The 19,358-nt window shown below is 42.2% G+C and overlaps 1 protein-coding gene across 6 annotated transcripts in view; it reads left to right on the top strand.

Annotated features, from left to right (window-relative positions):
• BTBD9 (BTB domain containing 9) overlaps positions 1 to 19,358 on the top strand; it is a 412,965-nt gene that overhangs the window by 321,842 nt on the left and 71,765 nt on the right. For all 6 annotated transcript variants that reach the window (XM_061399067.1, XM_061399064.1, XM_061399065.1 and 3 more), the window contains one exon: positions 15,566 to 15,673. In XM_061399067.1, coding sequence (XP_061255051.1) covers positions 15,566 to 15,673 — 108 coding nt within the window. The remainder of the gene's footprint in view (positions 1 to 15,565; positions 15,674 to 19,358) is intronic.

Raw genomic sequence — 19,358 nt, 5'->3', positions numbered from 1 at the left:
AGTCGCAAACAGTCGGACACGACTGAGTGACTGAAGTGAACTGATTTAAAATTATTTTCATTAAAGATTCCAAATGAGTAGCTGTGTTAAAACACTAAGCACTATAAGGTTTTTATTGTTCTGTGATCATACTGCCCTGGTCAGGTATCTTGTAAGATGCTTTTTATAACCCCAGTAGACAGCACTGGAGAGAGAGCAAGGGGATAGAACCTTACAGATTCATTGTCTCCTGGTGACTGATAAACAACCCTGTCTGTCTAATTGGTGTGGTTTAGTCTGTGGTGTCATCTTCCTGAGATAATAGTGTTTTACTGCTGTCATACTAACTGCCTTATCGTTGACCATATAACTTTTGTGTGTTACCTATTGACTTTAATGCTCAAAATCCTCCAAGCCAGCCTTCAACAGTACATGAACCATGAACTTCCAGATGTTCAAGCTAGATTTAGAAAAGGCAGAGGAACCAGAGATCAAATTGTCAATATCTGTTGGATCATCAAGAAAGCATGAGAGTTCCAAAAAAACATCTACATCTGCTTTATTGACTACGCCAAAGCCTTTGACTGTGTGGATCACAACAAACTATGGAAAATTCTTCAAGAGATGGGAATACCAGACCACCTGACCTGCCTCCTGAGAAATGTGTATGCAGGTCAAGAAGCAACAGTTAGAACAGGACATAGAACAACAAACTGGTTCCACATAAGGAAAGGAGTACGTCAAGGCTGTATATTGTCACCCTGCTTATTTAACTTATATGCAGAGTACATCATGTGAAATGCAGGGCTGGATGAAGCACAAACTGGAATCAAGATTGCCTGGAGAAATATCAATAACCTCATATATGCAGATTGACACCACCCTTATGGCAGAAAGTGAAGAAGAACTAAAGAGCCTCTTGATGAAAGTGAAGAGTAAAAGAGTTGGCTTAAAACTCAACATTCAGAAAACTAAGATCATGGCATCCAGTCCCATCACTTCATGGCAAATAGATGGGGAAACAATGGAAACAGTGAGAGGCTTTATTTTGGGGGGCTCCAAAATCACTGCAGATAGTGACTGCATCCATGAAATTAAAAGACACTTGCTCCTTGGAAGAAAAGCTCTGGCCAACCTAGACAGCATATTAAAAAGCAGAGACATTACTTTGCCAACAAAGTCTGTCTAGTCAAAGCTATGGTTTTTCCAGTAGTTGTGTATGGATGTTGAGAGTTGGGCTATAAAGAAAGCTGAGCGCCAAATAATTGATGCTTTTGAACTGTGGTGTTGGAGAAGACTCTTGAGAGTCCCTTGGACTGCAAGGAGATCCAACCAGTCCATCCTAAAGGAGATCAGTCCTGGGTGTTCTTTGGAAGGACTGATGCTGAAGCTGAAACTCCCAATACTTTGGCCACCTGATGTAAAGAACTGACTTCTTGGAAAAGACCCTGATGCTGGGAAAGATTGAAGGCGGATGGAGAAGGGGACGACAGAAGATGAGATGGTTGGATGGTATCACTGACTCAGTGGACATGAGTTTGAGTAAGCTCCAGGAGTTGGTGATGGACAGGGAGGCCTGGTGTGCTGCATGCAGTCCACGGGTTGCAAAGAGTCGGACACGACTAAGCGACTGAACTGAACTGAACTATTGACTTTAAATGTCTCTATAACTTCTTCACCCTACTCTGCTGCCTCCGTGCTCTTGCATAGAGATCTGGAGGGTCTTGGTCAAGTGTCTGTTGTGCTTGCATGTATCTTCAGTTTGAGAATGTAGCACCTAGGCCCTTCATCAGTTCAGGGAACAGATTTGGGAATGGTTTTCAGGTTTTCATTTTTAATTAGAATCTCCCTCCTTCCCTCCCTCTCTCCCTCCATTCCTTCTTTTCCTTCTTTCCTTCCTTTACTCTTAGCAGAAATACCAGAAATTTGGGGTGAAAAACAAGCCAACAATTGTCTGTACAGTTGTCACAGAAATAGTGGTGGGATTAGGACTAAGCAGAATCTAACAGCTCTGTGTAGAATTTGCTACATGAAAATCTACTGAAAACTTTCAACAGAAGAAAGGGATTTTAGATGTTTCTGGACTAAACTCAGCCTTAAGCTATACCTTTATTTCTTGCTTTGGTGCCATAGCTCTTTATTGCTCCATATGAAGAGCTTTAGTTTTCTATTCCTGGCACTAGCAAACTTTTTTTCATAAAGCACCAGATAGTAATTTTAGACTTTGTATACTATAGTCTCTGTCACAGCTGCTCCACTCTGGTGAGAGGGCACACTGTGTTCCAATAAAACTTTATTTACCAAAAGAGGCAGCCGCAGGCCATAGTTTACCAGTGCTCTTATCTATTCAACTCCATTTCTCACTAACAGCTCTAGTCCATACAGGTAAAAGTGAAGAATTAGGGAAGCCATTTGCCCTTCATGGTTTCAAAAAGTGTGAATAATAAGTTATTAATATAAGGCTGTTATTTAAAGATGTGAGCATTAATATCAGCATTTAGTTTGGGGTCACAGTATACACCATGACCCAGTGATTTTTCCTACTGTGTTTTACGGGGGCTGAGCCTTGGCGACTGCAGGAGGAAGTCTGGCAGATGAGGCCCCCCTGCGGACCTTGGTAGAGTGGTTCTGCTTTTACCTGTTATGAATATTGAGGTTCTTCTTCAGTTCAGTTCAGTTCAGTCACTCAGTCGTGTCCGACTCTTTGTGACCCCATGAATCGCAGCACGCCAGGCCTCCCTGTCCGTCACCAAATCCCGGAGTTCACTCAGACTCACGTCCATCGAGTCAGTGATGCCATCCAGCCATCTCATCCTCTGTCGTCCCCTTCTCCTCCTACTCCCAGCATCAGAGTCTTTTCCAATGAGTCAACTCTTTGCATGAGGTGGCCAAAGTACTGGAGTTTCAGCTTTAGCATCATTCCTTCCAAAGAAATCCCAGAACTGATCTCCTTCAGAATGGACTGGTTGGATCTCCTTGCAGTCCAAGGGACTCTCAAGTCTTCTCCAACACCACAGTTCAAAAGCATTAATTGTTCAGCGCTCAGCCTTCTTCACAGTCCAACTCTCACATCCATACATGACCACTGGAAAAACCATAGGTTCTTAGATGTTTGTAAAAGGGGTTCTGCTACTATAGCATATTTTTAAAAATATTGGTTTACATTTTATATACACCTTTTTGTTATGGATACTTTATAAGAAGTACCGAAGGATTTATCATTGTGTTACTTTAGGAACCACAGATCATCCAAATTAGACTCTGTCTCCCTCTCTTCCCCTACCCTACACCTCGTTTAACAGATTATAAATCTGAGAAGATAAGGTTTCAAGATAGCCGCAGAGTTTGGCCTCTGGGCCCGTCTGCTGTGCCACTGCTACATTTTGCCTCGCATCGTCCTTGTGTCCATCAGAGGCTGCAGGAGAGCTGGTGGAGCCCTTTGTGGTCCAGGTAGGCTGAGGGACAACTTGATCCAGAGTGTCGCAGAAGCTACCATTTCCTTCCTCCTTACTCATATTCCTTCTCTCTTTGACCTGATAGGATCACCCAACCTCCTGGATGCCCTAAACTATTAGAGTTTGAACTAGAGTTCTAGCTTACAGCTAGAACAGTTCCAGTGCTAGCTCCTTCGAAATTACCCCCAGGAATGTCTCCCAGCCCCCGACACATAAACATTGTCAGAAGAGCATTAGTTGTAACAGTTTCCTGTGTGACTTGGACAGGCTGCCTCACCAGGTCCCCTCTGCCCTCAGCATGAACCGCAGTGTTGAGTCCTGGGGATTCAGTCCCAGAGTCCTGAGGAGGGTCCTGAGAAGCCTGGGATCTCATCACCGTGACAGTTCCTTCCTTCCCTGGTTTGTGAGGTTCTTAATCTTTTCTGCCTCTATCTTTCTGAATGTGTCAGGGCAGTGAGGCAGAGTGGGGTGTTGTGTGTGTGCGCAGGGGTGTATACGCATGCCCGTATGGCTGCATTGGTGCCTGCGTGGTACCGTACCTGTGTTCTCAGGGTGCCTGGTACAGAAAGAAAGGAACAAGGGGTCCAATAGATAGGGCTTTGGGGCACAGGGGAGGTACATGTTTGTTTTTCTTAATGAGGAAAGATAAGCCAGATGAACAAAAGAAACAGTTTAATTCACATAGTATTCTAATGAAGCCTCATGCTGTGCTTCAGTCCAAGTGACAAGTCTAGCTGCCGAGGGCCTTAGACAGATGTGAGTGATTTATTCATCTCTTCCTCCTTCACTCAGATTTTCTCCTTTCAGCCATCCAATATCCATCACCGATTTCTGTACAGGAGTTTTACCCTGGTAGCTTGCCTGGAATACATTTTGAAGGATTAGCGTACATGGCGTGGAGGCTGGCCCCTGTACCCAGCATACTCTGGTGAATATTCATGTCAGCACCTGGGAGGGTTATTTCTAAAAAGGCAGCTCGTGCAGAATACATTCCAAAGAGGGAGTGTTTTTCTCTTGTCTGACGATCCTTCAACCAAATAAACATAGGAGGGAGGGGGAAGCCACACTGCAGTTCCAGTGAGTGTTTATGAGACAGAAGCTGCACCCTCACATCCCTCCCCATTGGAGCCTTCACCCGGGGCCCCCCACTCTGGGGAAACAGCAGAGGTGATTCCAGAAAAGAAAATGACAACTGCCCATTTAGCCTTTTGTCCCGACACCCACACTAGTTTAATATAATTATGGCTGTTTAGCAGTTAGAAAAGTTAGAGTTATTAACGTTCAGTTGAAAGCATTTGAATCAAAACTTAAGATCTCAGCTTTGAAGACCTGGATCAAGAAAACTGTACTGAGTGGCCAGTGATCAAAAGAATTCCATTGAAAAACATAATTATCCATTTTTTCCCTCTAGCCGTTATGAAAGATTACATAAAATCTCACCTTTCTTCTTGCCTTTCGCCATTCTTCAAAAGATTTCTCACACAGTTACTTATTAAACTAATTGATTATCTTTTGTTTGTAAGTACTTATCATTGTTAGGATTCTCACTCTTACATATTTGTGAAGAAGATGTCATTATTCTCATTAATGTTGTCTTTATTTTAATGATATGTCATGTACCCCAAAGAGGATTATGATTTGTGAGATACCTCAAACTTCAAATAGAATAATCTGCTTACTCTAAGTGTTTAAATTTTATAGTAGTTGTAACTTATTATAGTTTTATTTTTTTGTTTTAGAAGTTCTTTTTCATGTGAAAGCCTTTGCAGAGGAATTTTTTGATGGAAGTTCATTAGAGATGAGACCTAAATGAAGGAAATTTAGATAGAGTAAATATGAGGGAGAGCACAGGCAAGCACTTCATTGTGTAGGTGTAAATATGACAATAAATAGGAAATTTGGGGACACGACAGAAGGAAAGCAGCCACTTAGCAGAGAGAGGATGTGAAGGTGGAGTGACCTATGCAGGTGCTTCTGCAGAAGGATTGGACACACAGTGTTTTAAAATCATTTTCAGCAAGAGCTCAGGACTTTGTAGATTGTGCCCTGTGGGAAAGAGAAGAGGACTCAAAGCTGGGGCAAAGATTGAAACCCAGATCTGATTTGGGTGAAAGGTCAGGCTGATAAGAAAGAGAGACAGCGTGGGAAGACAGTGCTGGCGGTGTTCAGAGTGCCCAGAGAAGAGATTGGGGGAGAACAAATGTAGAGATTACATGACTGGATGGGAAGAGTTCTGCCTTGTAATTCACCCCTGCTGGAATACTCTCTTGCCTGTAATATTCAGAGTTGAGCCTTCCCACCTTGTTTTGCCCTTCCATTCTCTCCCTTTATCACCAGGTTGAGAGAATACAAAGATCTGCCTGTAGCTAAACTGTGAGTTCGCCACAGACAGGAATTCCTATGAACACCTGACCCAGGGGACTGAAAAGGAGCTATGGAGCTTATTATTTCTCTTTGGCTCTGCTTCTTGGGGCTTCATAGGCTGTGCGCATGTGGGCACATATTAACATGTGGTCAGAGGAGGGGCAGAAGAGAGAGCTCAAAAGATGAAATCATAGTCAGAGTTGATACATTTCATAAATGACCTCTCAACCGAGACTCTCCGAAATGGTGTGGGGGTGGAGGACTGGCTGGCATATGTGCAGATTGAAATGTAACTCAGGCTACAGATCCCTGAAAGATGTTGTGCTGGTAACTCATCCTGTGAGAAAAGAGGTTTATCTGTAGTTCCATCTCCTTTCCATCATCCTGTCCTGTCCCCGTGTCCTCCTTCAGTTTAACTCAGTGGAGCTGACGATGTGTAAGGCACTGTGCTGGGAACCATGCACCATGCGTGGTCCTGGCTCTAGAAGCACAGTCAGGGCAGTTCCTCCTGACTGGACTTGGTCCTGAAAGCCAAAGGGAGTGTGGGATGGGGATTGGGTGGTGGTACGTGGGGCACCTGGAACTCAGTGACTTTGCTTTCCCGCCATACTGGGGCCACTTGATTACACTGGAGTCAGAAGTGTAAAGATCCAAGAAGGAAAATCCCCTACAACTCAACTGGTAGATTAGTGAGCTTGGAGCTCTAATTTAAGATACCCTTCTCTTCTCACCCTCCTAGTAATTTCACAGAAGTGCGAGTAGGGAAAGAAAAGCTCACACAAGTGCATACTGCCTTCAGCTGTTAAGGGAAGAAACTGATTCTTCTCTTTTGAAATCCCAACAGCCCCTCATGGCAAATGGAGCTGGGCTCGATCCCTAGGGAGCTAAGCCTGTGGTCAGGACAGGACCTCTCCATTTCTGCCTCTCCCACGTCCTTTTTGGATCCTGCTGGTGAACCAGATTGGGCCAATCTCACTGACTGTGTCTACACGTCATGATGAGGATGCTGCTGAGATCAAGGCAGCTGGCCTTGCTGCAGAGAGGGGAATTGATGATGCCAAATTTAAACATAGGGAAAGATCTGTAAAGGCCGCTTATCTGCTTAGCATGTCACTGCTTGAAAAGGTCTGCAACATAATGAGACTTCACCTTTTAAAATATAACAAAACCATTTGAAATGGTTCCCAGTATTTTTGATGCCAGCATCTTGCTTAAGAAAGGGGGCTATATTGAATAGAGTCACCTTGGAAAATAGAAGAAAACAGCTTTTCTTCTCTAGGGCTGTTTGGCCTGGAAAAATTTTTCTCATATATTCACATTGAAAGCATACAATGAAAGAATTTTCATCAAATTGGACTGTGTAGGATGAAATCTAAGCCTTGGCTAAAACTTACTTATTAATAAAGGGTTTGCCAAGTGATTGAATAATCTGTAAAAGATTGCTTGGGCAGTATTTAGCCCATGTTAAAAAAAATTAACCAAGTAAGTTAGAAAAATAGATTTGCATTGAAAGCAGGAAGTGTGCTGATTATAAATTGTTTTTTTTCCCCAAAATGGGATAATATATGCAAAAACATTTTGAAGCCGTTGAGATCTGTGTGAATGTGAGGTGAGATTATGATTAGCTGTTCCCCATTCGTTCCACACTCAGTATTTATTAAATGTTGCAGCTGCAGCCATACTGTTTGGTAGTTTGCTGTTATCTTTTATGTCATCACCTAAAACTTGAAATTAAAAACTTAATCCCTCCAAGGAGTGAAATGATGGTCTAAATTAGCTGTTAACAGTTGGTAGTTTTGCATTGTGTCAAAGTTGTGTCCCATCCAGCTTTCTGTCTAGCTGTATCCTGCAGGTGTATTCTGCATTTCAGATCACTTCCCTGGATTATACTGAAGAGGATATAGCGTTTATCTGCTTTTATTTCCCGCTTTCTCAGTGAACTAACTTACATGGTGGAGCCCGAGTATATATGTGTCTCCTCACCTTTCCTCACCCCAGAGCTTCAGTGACTAAACACAGAAGCTGCCATGCCAGACAGCCAAGGGCTTATGCTTACCTTTTCCCACACCAACTGTGAGATAAGATTATGAGCCAGTGTCATTATTTCTTCCTCTCTTAGAGAAGTCACCCTCTTAAGACGTATGAGAGATTAAACAATGTCAGAAGGTACGTGCACGCTCTGATGTCCTCTGACTAGGGTATTTCCCAAGTTCCCCTTCCATCTGGCAAGCAGTCTGCATTTTCTTCTTTTCATGCCCCCTTGGCTCTGCGAGGTTGTGGCCCACGTAGAGGCGGGGACCCATGGTGGTTCCTCCCTGGGAGTTTCCGTGACTGGATCTGCAGGACAGCTACCTGGTCTGCTCCACGTGCTTTGGTAGGGTGCTGGCTCTTGGCTCCAGGCTCCCGCTGGGAATCTCATCTTGGCCGGCAGCTCTTCTCAGCTTGACCTCGCTCCTCACCTGAGGAAGAAGCTGCACAATTGAACTTTCTGACAGCTGGCAATAGGAGCCCTCTCATCTTGGGGAAAAATCCGTTTCCCACCAGTTAAGTTGTTCCTCTGAAGCTGTACTCACTCCTTCTGGCAGCTGTGACAGGCCCTCTCCTGCCTCTCAGTAGCAGAGCTTAGAACAGAGCCTCTAACATGATGTTTATCTTTCTGCTCCTCATTCAGAAGAGTGACAGAAAGCACTGAATGAAATTGCCTCTTGTGACCAGAACTCCACCACACCTCTCTCCTTCACCCTTGTGTCCGTCACAAATTCTCTTCTGCCTCATGATCGAACCCGGGTCTCCTGCATTGCAGACGATTCTTTACTGTCTGAGCTACCAGGGAAGCCTGTCATGAGCTCCCATCCCCCTCCCTCTATTCTGGCAGGTGGTCAGCCCCCTCTGACTCCAGGTAACTCCTCAGCAGCCTCAAGTGGCAAACACTCGTACTGCACTTCACTGCCCTCATCCTGCACTGTCTCTGCCTTGTCACTGACACCCCTGCTTTCTCCCCTCCACCCTCTCAGTACCACTGCTGGAGAGAGTTATAAACCACGCTGACTGTTCTGTCTTTGCAAGGCCGCTCCCTGCAGCGCGGCAGGCCTCATGGAAACTATTCTGAAGCCCGTTCTGCTTTTTCACCCACACTGCAGTCCTCCCCCTCTTGGCTTCAGCAGAGGCTCTGCTTGCATGTTTCAGTGAAAAGGTTGCTGTCCAGAGTGAGCCTCCTCACCATCCTGGTTCTTCACCTTGTCATCTCTCTGGTCCCATAGCCATCACGTTGTCATTGTCGTCATCATTATCAGAACGTCTGTTCGTTTCTGCCTCGTGCACTCCGCTAGGAGCTTATCTTAGGCCCTTTTGTTTCCAAGCTACAGAAACCAGATGAAGATGGCTTAAGCCTTAAATGGTGAGTTTATTAAAGTGGTTGGGAAATTTCTCATGAAACACCAAGGCAGGAACTCCAGTGGCCCCCACTAGGGCACTGGGGACTAAAATCAGATGTTGGTCATCCTGCAAGGAGGCCAGACAACCCTTCCTGGGCCATACCACCTGTCTTGTTTACTTCTCACTGCAGATGACTTTCTTTACTACTTTGAGCTTCTGATGAAAGAGGGTCCCTCCAGAATGTCTGCATTTTTATCATCATTTTAAATGAATAGCACCAATTATGGTAAAATCTTACATAATTGTAAATTTTTTGTATGAAATCTGATCGGCTCAGCAAGGGTCATATGCCTTCCTGCAACACAGCTGTGTCTACAGAACTCAGGAACCCACTACATATACCTTAAGGTTGGGCCAGAATCCATACTCAAAGAGGGGAGTTACTGGGACTTCCCTGGCTGTCCATTGTTTAAGACTCCGCACTTCCATTACAAGGGGGACAGGTTCAGTCCTTGGTCAGGGAACTATGATCCTGCATCCCACAGGGCATGGCCAATAAATAAATACAATTTTTTAAAAAAGGAAGAGTTACTATGTAATGGATAGGTATGCCAAAAAAAAAACAACCCAAAAACCAAAAACCCAAACCCTGTTCTGCATAGACTGTCGCAAAAAATTACAAAATGTTAGAACTGGAAGAGCCCTTAGAAACCATCAGATGTAGACCTTTCATTTTACAAGGGATGAAACTGAAACACAAGTTAAGTGACTTGCCTAGTGTCACTTAGTCAATAGTCAGCAAATATTTGTTGAATTGTTAATGGAAGACAGTTATTTCTGAGGAACTTTATTTCTGAAGATTTTAACAAAGAATAGTCTGTACACATTTTTGAGGTCAGAAGTACCTTTCATTTTGTCTGAGAGATTGGAAATGGATCTGATGATAAATTATTGTTATATGGCTAATACCATGGCAGTTGATCTTTGCTTAGTTGTCTGTTTTCGTCCAAATGGGAAAACTCGGCAAGAACAACTGTCTTGACCCCTGGCCTTCCAGTGGAGTCTCCCACAAATGATGGACAGTTAGAAGGAGGCAAAACAGATTCTTGCTGCTGATCCAAAAGACCAGTTCAGTGGAGAAGCTGTTGATCTCCACCGTTAAACCTCAGCCATTGTTCACAATCTGGCACAGAATTAATCCCTTAAGAAAGGGATGAAAAAAGTGCCGCTCAGCACAACATAGTTTGTCATCGCATGCATAATGCAGACTTTCCAATTAGAATGCTATAATTTGGAAACTTTCTTCACAGACTGATGAGAGAGCAATTATTTTAAAGAAGGGAAAATTCAGTCCACTGGGTTTGCCTCAAGTCACTTCTGACTCAAGCCGCAAAGACAAGAGTTTTGAAAACATATTTGCTATTGAATTTCGTATCAAAACACTAGCAAGGAGAGCAATTAGTTGCTGTAAACTGACCCCCAGTAATCAATGGTATGCAGCCAGCCAGAGCGTTTATGGAAGATGTAAGCGAAATCACACCTGCTAATCAATTTTTTAAAAAAGCCTAGCACTTCACTGCTTTTCAGGGAAATTCCACAATGAGAATAAGGAAGATGGAGGAGACAGCATTTAATATCACCAGGCATTTCATGCTGTGCTCATTAGGTAGAGGGGTTTGTGGCCACAGCTTAAACACAAACTCGATCTGCAGCGATAGATCTTGGCCAGCAGCTGCCTTTATGCAGCTCCTTTTGAGAACAGCTTCTGATGTGTGGGCGGGGGCGTGCAGATGTCAGGGGTATGTTTAAGGAGCTGCTCTCAATTAGAGTCAGAGGGAGTGTGTCTGTCCTGGGCCAGCTCACCTGGCAGACCTTTTCTGGCAGATTACAAGTCGGGAATACTGCTGTGTTGTTGCAGGTGCCGAGATACAGGAACAGACTTTGCTGGCAGGGAAAGAAGTGAAGGGAGTTGGTAGGCTTTACCGTTGTGCCTTATTAGAACTAAAATTTCTCTCCATGGGAAAAAAAAAAGAGATGGAGCCAATTTCTCATTTAGAGTCTTTAAGCTGTGCTTGCTTTTTTTTTTTCCTCTCTTAGTTGAATCAACAGAGGGGTTTTCATTCCTGGCTAAGCCTACCTTCTAAGCAAATATGCATCTGGGCACATAAAATAAATACCTCTTATATAGAGAACAAACTGGTGGCTGCCAGTGGGAGAATGGGGAGAGGGAGGGACAATACAGGGGGAGAGGATTTTTAAAAGGGTTATTTTGGGATTATATGAAATTGTGTGTGTGAACTTTTTGAAAATTGTAGAGCACTATAGAATTCAAGGGGCTTTCCAGGTAGCTCAGTGGTAAAGAATCTGCCTGCCAATTCAGGAGACACAGATTTGATCCCTGGATTAGGAAATGGCAACCCACTCCAGTATTCTTGCCTGGAAAATTCCATGGACAGAGGCGCCTGGTGGGCTATACAGTCCATGGGTCACAAAGAGTTGGAGGCGACTTAGCAGATAGACCCATAGAATTTAAAGAATCTTTTCATTCAGTTAAAAAAAGAAGAATCTCTCTTTAAAACTCCTAAGTGTAGGTGAAGACAACCTGAGATCCATCACTGTTCCTTTTCCATTCAGGAGTCACCCTGACCCCACATTTTTAGCCTCCAGGGACTCTTAATAGAGGACTAGTGAGGAGATGTCTCAACCAGTATGTGCACTTGGCTGCTGTTCAGAAAAAAGAATTTAGGCCAGGAGAAATTATTGAGGTAAAGATCGATAGAGTGGGCTAATAAAAATTAATATCATCAGCATGCAAACTGTGATAGGCACTGGATTAATATCCTTTAAATATAAAGGGCATCTTGTAAGTCATTAACAAACGAATAAATATAAGTAGAAAATGGGTAAAAATGTTCAAGTTCAATGGTAAGTAAAAAGCTGCAAATTAAAGTAATGAAATATATTTCATCTATCAAATTGGCAGTATTTTAAAAGATAATATACAATACTGGTGATGATGTACAGAAGCAAAGCATTTTTATACACTGCTGGTAGTATGAGTATAAATTGGTACAGCCTGTCACTGGGGGCGAGAGGACAGGTATCCAGCTATTTTATAATACATGTCAAGGTGTAATAAACCCTGTTGCAGGAGTTTTACTTACAGCAACTTTCAAAGACAATAATCATAGATCTAGTTTAAGAATGTTCATCACAGAGGTTTCATAACAGTACAATATTGTCAACTACCTAAATGTCCAACAATAAGAGGACTATTTAGATAAATTCTGGGGCATCCATACAGTAAAATTCTATGAAATCAGTGCAAAAGATGAGGGAAAATATTTGATGATGCCCAAAAAAAGTTAGTAAAAAAAATATTCATAATAGATCATTAAGCAAAGAAGCAATTTTTACCATGAGTGTGTTTACAAAATTACTGGAATTATGGGTGATCTTCATGCTACCTTGAGAGAAATTAGAAGACTTCCCTAGTGGCTCAGCTGATAAAGGATCCGCCTGCAATGCAGGAGACCTGGGTTCGATCCCTGGGTTAGGAAGGTCCCCTGGAGAAGGGAAAGGTTACCCACTCCAGTATTCTTTGGCTTTCCCTGTGGCTCAGCTCGTAAAGAATCTGCCTGCAATGTGGGAAACCTGGGTTCAATCCCTGGGTTGGGAAGATCCCCTGGAGAAGGGAAAGGCTACCCACTCCAGTATTCTGCCCTGGAGAATTCCATAGACTGTATCGTCCATGGGTCCACAAAGAGTCGGACATGAGTGAACAACTTTCACTTTCATAGAATAAGTTACTGTAAGACACGATATGCACAACTTTAAAATTCTTGTAATCTGCTGTTACTTTAAGAATCTCTACTACAGCATTTATGAAACTTACTCATAATTGGTTTTCCCTTTATCTTCTCTGTATCCTATATCCTTGGGTCAATCTTTTTCTGTGAAATATTTCAAGATCTGGTTAGAGTCTAACCCAAAAGGGACTGATTATTTTCATTTGGATATACTGGTAGAAACACTAACTCACGATTATCCAGAAGGATATGGATTATGTTAAGCCTAGCTCTCCATAAATAACCAAAATTCCATTGGGAAAACAGCCTCAACAGCATCTCTCAAAAAGCTTGTGACCAGGGCTGTTAAATAAAGCAAATGTTAATTATTTTGAAGGTTTTTTCCCCCCTGGTTTAATCTGCTCTGGCAGAGTTATGAATGATTTCAGCCCAGAACATATATGGAACATATGCTATATAAACAGATCCCACGTTTGGAGTAAAAGTTTTTTTAAAGAGAGAGATCAACCATCTTTCTAATAGGCTCGTATTCATCTTGAGAGCAGACAAACATAGAAGCAAAAAGTACATTTTTAAAAGTTACTCAATATAAATTATAATAACACAGACTAACTGCATGAAAGTACTGAGACACTAGAGTAATATTTGAGGAAATGACTAATGAGAGAAATGATTCACTTTCTTATCAAGCATGCTGGTTTAATCTACAAGTAGAATTACTGGACCCTAAAAACAATAGGGTAGATTCCAGTCTGATTGATTCAGAGTATTTTGAGAGATTAAATAACTCAGATAAGTTCAAGAGAATCGGTAGTATTTACAGTATTACACATCTGTTTATGCTTTCCAAAATCTTTTAACAGTTTTCTCTACTTAAAAGATGGATTCTATGATGTTAAATAATATGGATTTCATCATTGATAGCAAACAAAATCACAACTGAAAGCCAGGAACAAAGGGTAAGAGGAAAGGGGAACACAGTGGCATTTCTGATCTGCAGTAACAGCTTTATAGGTGACACTACAGGTGACGCTGAACTTGTGCAGAGGGTTTTCATTGATGGTAATTGCGGGATTAAGAGGAAGCAATACAAACTGCTTTTGTAGAGCGATAGGTTATAAGTTGTCAATTATGCCCCCACACATAAACTGGGAGTAAAGAAAACATTTGACAGATTACAGAAGAGGGCTTTCATCCTGACACCAGGTTGGAACCATCACAGAGTTTAGACAAATTCCCGATCAGCTTTAAGCCTCACTTTCACCATATATCATTTGATGAGAACAATAATGCTTGCTAAGAGGATTTTTGCAAGGATGTAATGTTATGTAAAACATTTAATATAGGGCCTGGTACACAGTAAGCATTAAAGAAATGATAATGATCATTGTTGTGGTTGTTGCAAATAATGTATTTGCCTAGCAGATATTCATGGAGTGCAGGCACTGTGTGAGACGCTATGCCAGGTCCTGAGTGTGGAAAACTAGTAAGACATAGACACTGTGTTTAGGGAGCTCACTCTGTTCTACCTAGTGGAGGAGACAAGTGTGCATACCCAGCTGTAAAACAGTAAGATAGGTATCTTGTATGGGAAGGACTTCTGAGGCTGAAATGATAGAAAACAGTGATCTCTCACCGTAGCAACACTGTCGGAAGCAAAGTGTTAGACTGTACTCTAATGCCATATTATAATATTTAGATTCTTTTTTATTCTGTTGTTTTAAACTGAGGAATAACACACATATATTACACAAAACTTTTATAAATAGCTTGATGAATATGAATATTTGCATGTGTATATACCCATGTAGCTATCACTAGATCAAAATTACCCCATTTTCAGTATCCTAGAAGGCTCCTTCACCCTTTCACAGTCATTCCTTCCCCAAGAGGGAGCTACCATTCTGACTCTTGTCATTGCAGATATATCTTGTTTCTTTTGAGTTTCTGGTAAATGGAATCACATAGTCAATGCTTTTGGTTCTTATCTGAGCCAAGAAGGGGTATAGGAACAGGACCAACATAATCTTTAAGAAACCAAGATTTCCTGATGAACGTATGTTTGCCTGTATCTCCCAATCAGGTAATCTTACCAAAGCTATGCAGGAAGTCTGGAATGTGAAGGAATCTGAAACATAATTAAGGTCATTGGGACATGCTAGTAAGTACTGCTTAGAATACCCATTAGAAAGCACAGGTTTCCCCATAAACAGTGATTTCAAGAATGTTACCTTTGTTCAGCCAAGACAGCTAGAGGTGAGGGCTGAAAGAAGCACGAAGGAGGATTTGGGGACGTCTCCCTGATCAGCTCATGTGAAGATCTTTGCCTAATGGGGGACAGAGGCTGCCTGGTTGGGTGCCTTGTGAAATAAATCCCTAAAGAAACAAGCCTCTCCCTACAGACTGACTCTGCCTTTCATCATACTTTTGTTGGGGATTCACTTTCTTTCCTTGGTCCTGAAAGTGTGTGGGCAGAAGAGACCAATTAGAAGGACAGAAAAGACATGAATCCCCTCACGCCTCCAGCCTAAGCAAAGAGCCAGGCAGAGTGCTGACCACCTTCTGTGTCTTCCCTCTGCTCAGGTTATTGCTGTGGGACTGTGATGACCGGAGCTACAGCTACTATGTTGAGGTTTCCACCAACCAGCAGCAGTGGACCATGGTGGCCGACAGAACCAAAGTCTCCTGCAAGTAAGTGCCGCTCTTTCAGGAATATATGCTACTTTAAAAGACAGTCTTTCCACTAGACTCAGAAGTTCCAATGAAAAGTCAGATCTGGAATCATCAAATTATATTCTTGCTTGGAGGTAAAAGCATTCTAAAGATCCTTTACTTCAGTTTTGACTATTAAATACTTGTGTGAAAATTTATACGACCAAAGAAGTGGTCCTTATTTTGTGGTTTGAACTTGAATTTTTTAAATGGCACGTATCTAAGCAGGGACGAGAAAGATACTTTCCGCATGTAATTCTCTCTCAGTTCCTCCCCCCACATCCCACACTAGCCCTTTGGGACTTTTTTCTTCCTTAGAGATTTTTGCTGATGCTGTATACAATTAAGTAGGATTCTGGGACTCTCACCTCTTCCCCACCGTCATATCTTTCTCAGGGTTAGCTTTAAATATTTATCTCATCTCCATGTTAGTTACACTGTTACCTTAGGTCTCCGTGGGAAACAGACATTCATGCGTATGGCATCTGGGCTCTGTCTGACCTTACCTGGTTGTGGGGGATGCCAGGCAGAAGGGTTCTGAGTTCTGACCAGCCTAGAACCATGTAAATGTAACTACTACTCAGGTTGAGATTAGCATATTTGCAGCATCCTAGAAGGTTCCCTCATACGTTTTCCCAGTCATTACCTGAAAAGAACGCAGTGCCTTTTTGTGTGGAGACCAGTGCTCTTGGAGGCAAGATAAAGCCAGCAGCTGATATTTTTTCTTTTTTATTTTAATTGCGATATGATTCACATACCATAGACTTCACCCTTTAAAATTGTGCAATTCAGTGGTTTTCCGAGTGTTCAGGGTTGTGCCATCATCACTATGACTATCTTATGTTCCAAAACACTTTCATCACCCCAAAAAGGAAACCTCCTACCCACTAGCAGTCACTCCATTTCCCTCCACCTCCCACAGCCCCAGTACTTTTCTGTCACTATGGATCTGTATATTCTGGACATTTCATATAAATGGAGTCATATAGTGTGTGACCTTTTGTTCCAGGCTTCTCTCACTTAGTATAATGTTTTCAGGTTTCACTCATGTTATAGTATGTGTCAGTACTTCATTCCTTTTTATGACTGAATAGTATTCCATAACATGGGAATATACAAATAACACATTTTGTTTATCCATTTATCAATTGGTGAACATTTGAATTGTTTCTATTTTTTGGCTATTATGAATATTGCTGCTATGAACATTCCTGTACAAGTTTTTGTGTGGACATGTGTTTTCAGCTGTCTTATGAATATACCTACAAGTAGAATTGTTGGATCTTACACTCCAGTACTCTTGCCTGGAAAATCCCATGGGCGGAGGAGCCTGGTAGGCTGCAGTCCATGGGGTCGCAAAGAGTCGGACACGACTGAGCGACTTCACTTTCACTTTTCACTTTCATGCTTTGGAGAAGGAAATGGCAACCCACTCCAGTGTTCTTGCCTGGAGAATCCCAGGGACAGGGGAGCCTGGTGGGCTGCCGTCTTCTTGGGTCGCACAGAGTCACAGGACACGACTAAAGTGACTTAACAGTAACAGTAACATAGTAATTCTATGTTTAAGATTTTGAGGAACTGCCAAACTTTTCCACAACAGCTGCACCATTTTGCATTCCTACCAGCAGCCTATCAAGGTTTCAGTTTTTCCACAATCTTGCCAGTGCTTGATATTGTCTATTTTTTGTTCATAGCCATTCTGGGGTGGTATCTCCTTGAGGTTTTGATTTGCATTTTCCTAATGGCTGATGATGTTGAACATCTTTTCAAGATTTTATAATAGCATTAATGATGGCTTGTTTGCTGCAATGTCTGAGATCCTCACCATTATTGTATATTAATTATATAGAACACGTGTGCTGGTTAGAGTAACACTTGCTACTGTGACAAACAGTGTTTCAGTATGTCAGCAGCTTAACACAGCAGTGTACTTCTCAGTCAGGAGTGTTCCTGGCTGTCAAGTGACTCTTCACAGATGACTGAGGGACCCAGGTATCTTCCTTCTTGTGGTTCTGCCATCACCGAAGGCCTCATCAGCATCATCTGCTTCTGGCTGGCATGGGGAAAGAGCAGAGAGAAGGTAACCCTGGCTCTGAAAGCCTTGGCCTGGGTATGGTCCATTTCATCGGGGAGAGCTAGTCAGTTGCCACACTAGATGCTAGTGGGACTGGGGAAAGTAGTCAGCCCCTGGCTGAGCAGCCGCTTCTCAGAGGAGCACACATCTTGTGGCCATCTCTATGGTAGCATAAGAAAACTCACAGTTATTTAGCAACTAATATTTCTTCACTGCATGGATTTCACCTTATTTTGTCCTGAATATAAATCACCTTGTGTGGGATATTGTCCTGATTTTATAAAAGAGAAAAGGAAGATCTCTTTCACCTGGATCATGTTGCCTCCTTGAACCCAAAGCATTGCTAAACCAAGCTAGATGATGAAAACTGGGAACTGAAGTGATTCATTTATTTCCAAGCTCCAAGAACCCTTTTTGTACACCAGGAAGGCCTTCAAGGCCCATGAACCACCACCAATATATCTTTCCAGAGTCATTGCTGTTGGGTATACAGCTCACAGGTCAGGCCCTCTGCTTCCGCATCTTTTACACATCTTCCTGGTTACAGTCACCCATCTCTTCAGTCATTTTATGTGTTACAAATTGGATTCCTCATCTCTTTTATGTCCCCCTTTTGAAGATGTTATACAGTTGGGTTTTCAACAAGAACTGGTTGACTAACTACTGGCAAGGTACATATCATAATGATTTTGTATTTATTTAAATGGGTTTTCCTTGACTCACTCATTCGATTCTCTCCCAATAGTCTTGCATTAAGTCATGAGCATCTATTTTTCCTCCTTTTAATTTTTTGTTTCCATTAGTTGGTGGAGTTCAATAATTTTAATGTTTTTTCCCTTGTATTTTAGCACTTAGATGCTATAGCAGTAAGTGTTTTAAAGACGAATAAATAAATAATATATTAGAAGAATAAGAGTAATAGCAGGAAGGCGCGTGCCTGTTAACCCTCTAGGAATCAGTGGGGCCAAAGGCTGTGATCTCATGTTTAGAGACATAACCTGAGCCTGTTGTGCCTTCCATTTTTGAGTAAGGTCCTAAGAGATATAGTAGAAGATATGCAGATGATAAAAGAAGAAACCCTTTCCTTTTGAACTAATGTACTCTAGAGCAGTCCTCAAGAGAGGATCCTAGTAGCTTCAAAAATTATAGCCTGGGTGGTTTTTCTTTTTCTTTTTTTTTTAGTGAAGTAAAGTATGTGAGTAACATAAATGAAATTCTGTAGGACCTTTAGATATCATAGCCCTGCCTCTTGATAGCATTCTGCCTAGTCAGGGAATCAGGGGACAGATTTTTGCTGTCCTCTGAAAAAGACTAGGGAATGAGATTCTCTGATGTCTCCTTGTAAGTTCCTGCTCCTGGGGTAGGATAGTTTCTTTCTTTCTTTTTTTTTGGTGTCCCTTCCGCTACAGTTGGAACTTTCACTATAAAGGCTTATTTTCTATCATAGATAGTCCTGGTGGGTTTTTTTGTTTTGTTTTTGTTTTGGCTGTTCCACATCTTTGTTGAGGCCTGTGGGATCTTTAGTTGTGGCATGCGGAATCTAGTTCCCTGACCAAGGATCGAAACCGGCCTCCCTGCACTGAGAATGTG

This window comes from Bos javanicus, chromosome 23 (assembly GCF_032452875.1).
Source record: "Bos javanicus breed banteng chromosome 23, ARS-OSU_banteng_1.0, whole genome shotgun sequence".
Taxonomy (NCBI): domain Eukaryota; kingdom Metazoa; phylum Chordata; class Mammalia; order Artiodactyla; family Bovidae; genus Bos; species Bos javanicus.
The sequence above is the reverse complement of the archived record's forward strand: the minus strand, read 5'-3'. Positions and strand labels throughout refer to the sequence as shown.